The 6016-nt window shown below is 39.9% G+C and overlaps 1 protein-coding gene across 2 annotated transcripts in view; it reads right to left on the reverse strand.

The window, feature by feature from the left end:
• The window catches only part of UBA2 (ubiquitin-like modifier activating enzyme 2), a 58944-nt gene that overhangs the window by 46048 nt on the left and 6880 nt on the right, over positions 1 to 6016 (reverse strand). Inside the window, exons 1-5 of one of the 2 annotated variants that reach the window (XM_011982304.1) lie at positions 5654 to 5742; positions 5186 to 5269; positions 3922 to 3992; positions 2430 to 2494; positions 855 to 955 (exon numbers count right to left, since the gene is read on the reverse strand). In XM_011982304.1, the coding sequence (XP_011837694.1) occupies positions 855 to 955; positions 2430 to 2494; positions 3922 to 3926 (171 nt within the window). In that variant the 5' untranslated portion in view covers positions 3927 to 3992; positions 5186 to 5269; positions 5654 to 5742. Of the gene's footprint in view, positions 1 to 854; positions 956 to 2429; positions 2495 to 3921; positions 3993 to 5185; positions 5270 to 5653; positions 5743 to 6016 lie in introns of those variants that run through there. The other variant, XM_011982305.1, reaches the window with a different exon arrangement.

Raw genomic sequence — 6016 nt, forward strand, 5'->3', positions numbered from 1 at the left:
AGATGGAGTTTCGCTCTTGTTGCCCGGGCTGGAGTGCAATGGCGTGATCACGGCTCACTGCAATCTCTGCCTCCTCGGTTCAAGTGATTCTCCTGCCTCAGCCTCCCAAGTAGCTGGGATTACAGGCGCACACCACCACGCCCGGCCGATTTTTTTATTTTTTGTAGAGACGTGGTTTCACTACATTGGCCAGGCTGGTCTTGAGCTCCTGACCTCAAGTGATCTGCCCGCCTCAGCCTCCCAAAGGGCGGAGATTACAGGTGTGAGACACCACACCCAGTCGACAAAAAGAAATTTTTGATGCCTGGTATATCATGCTTATCAGTTTAAGGATTTTAATACACAAGTTAAATGAAGCAAAATGGCAGAGCTGAAAGATTTCCTCACCCATAGTCTTTTGGGCACCTTTATAGCATTTTAAGTTTGTTTTCTGAGACAGAGTCTTGATCTGTAGCCCAAGCTGGAGGGCAGTGGTGCAATCTCAGCTCACTGCAACCTCCGCCTCTCAGGTTCAAGTGATTCACCTGGCTCAGCCTCCCAAGTAGCTGGGATTACAGGCGCCTGCCACCATGCCCCGTTAATTTTTGTGTGTTTAGTAGAGATGGGGTTTCACCACGTTTGCCAAGCTGGTCTCAAACTCCTGACCTCAGGTGATCTACCCACCTTGGCCTCCCAAAGTGCTGGGATTACAGGCGTGCGCCACCGCACCCGGTTGCATTTTAAGTTTTACATGAAAAGCCCTTACATTTTGGATGTTCGCCTGCTCATTTTATATAAATACGAAGTTTATTTTCTACTGCTCCAAGGTCTCAAGTAAACATTTGTGAAATTAAAAAAACAAAACTTTTCTTTACCTTTTTGATAGTAGTTACTTGTCCAAGATACCCAGCAGTTCCACTTTCAATAAGAGGAACATCAGCTGCCAGGCACATTCTATTAACATGGTTTCGGGCAGCTGGAAGTAAAAAAACAGTATGAGTTTTTGGGGGAAAAAAACACAAATTAGTTATCTTTAATTAGGATGACACAGACCTAAAACTATCTTACTGGCTTCATTTTTTGTATAATTTTCTTATAGCTATGGCCAGAAAAATACAACTGTTAATAACAGACATTTAAGAGACATTCACTTAACAAAATATCAAATAGAATTTGTATCACAAATCTTTTCCAGAAGTACCCACAGAAACACATAATTTTAAAAATCCAAACTGCCATCTTTCTCTTCTATCGCTGTACCTTACACAAAACACTGTTTCAAGGTGTTCCTTAACTCACCACTATTCTAATATAATTATCAGATAATAAATGATAGAAATGAAAGCAGAATGTGGAATATCAACTTGGAACTATTAAAGTAGTTTAAGGCTAGGAAAAAAAGATGAGTCAGGTTAAAAGAGTAATTTCAGGCCAGGAGCAGTGGCTCATGCCCAGAATCTCAGCATTTTGAGAGGCTGAAGTGGGAGGACTGCTTGAAACCAGGACTTCGAGGCCAGCCCAGGCAACAAAGCAAGACTGCATCTCTACAAAAACAAACAGAAAAAAAATTAGCCTGGTGTGGTGGCACATGCCTGCAGAGTAGCTACTGCAGAGGCTGAGGTAAGAGTATCACTTGAGCCCATTTGAAGGCTTCAGTGAGTTATGATTACACCACTACACTCTAGCCTGGGCAACAGTGAGACCCCCAAGCCTTAAATAATATATAAACATAATTTTGACTTTTCCTTGTTTTTTATTTAGGTATTTCTAGCCCAATTTGTTGCAAACTCACTTGATAGATATACTTTTACATGTGGAAGTAACTGCAGGCAAAGAATATCACCGAAGCATTCCACACCCCACCCTCTAGCCATACTTGTTCTTTTTTTTTTTTTTTTAAGACAGGGTTGTACTCTGTCACCAAGGCTGGAGCGCAGCGGTGTGATGTAGGCTCACTGCAATCTCTGCCTCCTGGGTTCAAGCGATTCTCCCACCTCAGCCTCCGGAGAACCTGGGACTACAGGCACATGCCACCACACCAATTTTTGTGTTTTTTGGTAGAGACGGGGTTTCACCATGTTGGCCAGGTTGGTTTCAAACTCCTGACCTCAAGTGATCCTCCTGACTTGGTCTCTCAAAGTGCTGGGATTACAGGCGTTAGCCACTGTGCCGAGCCCCAGTCACACTTTTTGAGAGCTTTTCACTTCACTTCTATTTATACCTTTTGGTAGAAATGCAAAGAATATGAAAGTTAAATTCCCACCTGGAATAAGTCATTTCTATATAAAACTGCAATCAATGGGCAAGCTTTAAACTCCATCATTTCTCTTATGTCTTTTAAGTTCTAAATCACAAGTAAATAGTCTAATAAATATTAAATTTGTAAACAAATTTGATATGTGAGAGAGAAAATACTGAGAAATTAAAAGTATATATAAACATAATCTCACCTCTGTTATCTAAAGCATTCATAACCAGTATAAACTGTCGAAAAAATTCCACATTATAGTCAGGACTACAAAACAAAATAAAAAAAGGTCACCAAAATAACTAGCCTTCCACATCATCTTTGCAGTATAATAAACAGTTCTGAAAAAAACATAGTAAGTGTAAACAAAACTGATACTAGGATTATATGCCATATAGATAGTAAGGTTTGACTCTTCCCAAACATAAGCAGATTTTAAAGAAATTATTTCCCTCAAATTCCTATCCATTTTGGCCAGCTACCTAGGGCACAAGAGAAGGATCTCAAACTGGCAGAAAGATGGCACGACTTCACTAGTCCCACTAGGCCTTCTTTGGGCAGCAAGTGCCTGGGAACACATAAAGAACACATTCCCAGGATCTGCCTGGCCTCTGACTTCACCTCACATGGTCAGGATCAGGCAGGGTTCAGGCCCCTAGGGTCTCTGCTTTTAGCAGCACTGGGAAAGCAACACAGGGTAAGGAGGTTATAGGGCTATAGGCAGGTTCACAGAGTAAAAAACTAAAAAACAAGCCAGATACAGGCTGGGTGCAGTGGCTCATGCCTGTAATCCCTGTACTTTGGGAGGTTAAGGTGGGTGGATCACCTGAGGTTGGGAGTTCGAGACCAGCCTGGCCAACATGGTGAAACCCTGCCGATTAAAAATACAAAAAATTAGCTGAGTGTGGTGGCATGCGCCTGTAATCCCAACTACTCAGAAGACTGAGACAGGAGAATCGCTTGAACCTGGGAGCCGGACGTTACAGTGAGCCGAAATCATGCCAGTATACTCCAGCCTGGGCAGTAAGAGCAAAACTCCGTCTCACACACACACAAAAAATCCGGAGATACAACTGCCCTGAGAAAGTGTTAAGTACCTCAATTCTAGTACCTTAAACAAGGACTATTTTTAATACTATTTACTTGTGAGCTAAACAACCACAGATAAAGGACAATTTCAGCCCACAGTTCCTTTACTCCAATACCTCCAAAATTACATGTTTACTCTATCCTTACTGAGATAAATATATTTACGTACTGTCAATACTACTGCCCTACCACAATTTCAAGTGTTACATTACAGAAGTCACAGTCATAATAAACAGATTTTGGGAGGGAACCTTTTAAACAGAAAAAGGCAAATGCTTTAGAAAAGTCTGAGTCATCATAAATAAGGATATTTCATAGTTTAAAATATCTTCTTACTTAAGGCAAGCATATAAGGTCTTCATAAATTTCCAAGTAACTTACTTATTAAAAGTATTAAAATATCTCACCACTTATCTACATCATTCAAACCATGTATTTATGAACTGGTAAAATTTAGAATGCCACTTTGTGAGCGGAAACTACCACTGATTAATAATTCTAGAAAAATCATTTTTTAAAGAAAAGTTGAATGACTTTGAGCTATGTATTTGGCTTACAAAACCCTTTTCTTTACACAACTCTGCAATGTAATCATTAAAGCATACTTCATGATGCTGTCATGGTAGGCAACGATATTAGCTTTCGGGTAAAACTGTAGTACACTTTCCTTGGCCACCTGGAAAAACAAACAACACTGAATTACTACAATATTTCTGCTCCTATCTGAAATCTGCTTCTGGAAACCACAATGCTGTTATCTACTTACATAGTACCTTACTTATATTAAACACCAAAGAAATCCAAAATTGTGAGCAAATTGCATTAGGGTTAAGCTACACTTATAAAATTATACTTTTATACTTCTAAAATAACCGGAGAGCCCCCCGCCAACCCATGTACCACCAAACACATTTCTACATGAATGACAAGCTTCAGCAAAAATACAACATGACGTACCCAAGTGTCATTCATTCATTCACTTAACAAGTATTTACTGAGCATCTTGCATGTACCAGGAACTATACAAAGTACATGTTAAGTAAGAGAGACATTAATCATATAGTAATCCAGATTAAGTTCAACTACAAACTCTGATAAATGCCATGCAAATGATAGGAAAAGGCCAGGCATGGTGGCTCACGCCTGTAATCCCAGCATTTGGGAGGCCAATGTGGGAGGATCCCTTGAAGCCAGGAATTCTAGGATGCAGTGAGCCATGACTGCATCACTGTACTCCAGCTCGGGGCGACAGAGTGAGACCCTATCTCAAAGAAAAAGAAAAGAAAATGATAGGAAAAGTAAAGGTTGTTATGAGAGAAAAACCAACCCAACTTAGTCTAAAAGGTTTAGGAAAGTACTCCTGGAGAAGGAAGCCAAAATATGAAAGAAGAAAAAGAGAAACGAGCGGGGGTTTGCCAAACAGGTTGGGAGACAGGCAAAGGGAAAAGATGTTTTAAGACTCTGAATCACCAAGGAACATTAAAAAAAAAAACTAAACAAAGGTCAGGGGAACTGTCTTGTTTCAACTAGGACAGCAGCGTAAGGTTACTCTAGCCCCCAAACATAGCAGTAGTCAACCTCTAGGGGGTGCAGGAACACAAGGTGCATCCTAAGTAAACCATCAGAAACTTAAATACAAAGAGGCCATGAAAGTTACACCATTCACAGGATTATTTCCTTTTTAGAACAAAAAAGGAGGGCTTAATCTGTAGTCCTTTACTTGATATATCTTTATCCTTCACAATCTCTCAGCTGAAATGAGAGCTTCGCCCATTTTTTTCCCTTCTATAGGGCAGGCAGGATTAATCTGGTATCACAAATAGATGTTCCATCAAATAATTATAGAAATGGTATGCGAAATATAGTTACCTGTGCCTTTGATCTTCCAACATGTTTCTTTTGAAACAAAAACTGTCTGTTGAGGTTGCTGACATCAATAGTATCCAGATCAATCTACAAACGCATAAACCTCAGATAAATGACAAATGTTTAGGTATGTTTGAGCTGTATCACTACTCTCTGCACCTATAATCCAGAACTTTTTTGATATTTGCTACATCAGTGGAGAAAACGTTTTACGAATCCGCCATACTAAAACTGTTAAACTGATAAAGAATAATTTAATGCATGTAAGAATCTAGATTTAATGTCAGAGATAACCTTCAAAAATACTTTGAAAGAATGGCATATTTTGTTTGTTTAATCATCCTGGCAAATATTTCAGGAAATTCCTTGGATGCCATAAAAATATGTGAATTTATTAAAACTATATGTGCTGTCGAGGTAAACACTAAATATATTAAAATATTTCTCTATGCCGGGAGTGGTGGCTCACACCTGTAATCCCAACACTTTGGTAGGATGAAGTGAGAGAATCGCTTGAGCCCAGGCGTTCAAGATCAGCCTAAGCAAAATAGTAAGACCCTGGTGGCTACAAGAAATAGACGAATTAAAATTAGCTGGGCATGCCTATAGTCACAGCTACTCGGAGGCTGAGGTGGGAGGATCACTGGAGCCTCGGAGGCGGAGGTTGCAGTAAGCCGAGATCAGGCCACTGCACTCCAGCCTGGGGGACAGGGCGAGACCGTGTCTCAAAAAACAAAAAACATTCAAGTATTTCTTTCAATCGAATTACTCTTTCAAATACAAAATATTAAATTTAACTGTGTCCTGTTGTTTTTGTTTTTTGAGACAGGGTCT

The sequence above is a fragment of the Mandrillus leucophaeus genome, unplaced genomic scaffold, assembly GCF_000951045.1.
Source record: "Mandrillus leucophaeus isolate KB7577 unplaced genomic scaffold, Mleu.le_1.0 Scaffold238, whole genome shotgun sequence".
NCBI lineage: Eukaryota > Metazoa > Chordata > Mammalia > Primates > Cercopithecidae > Mandrillus > Mandrillus leucophaeus.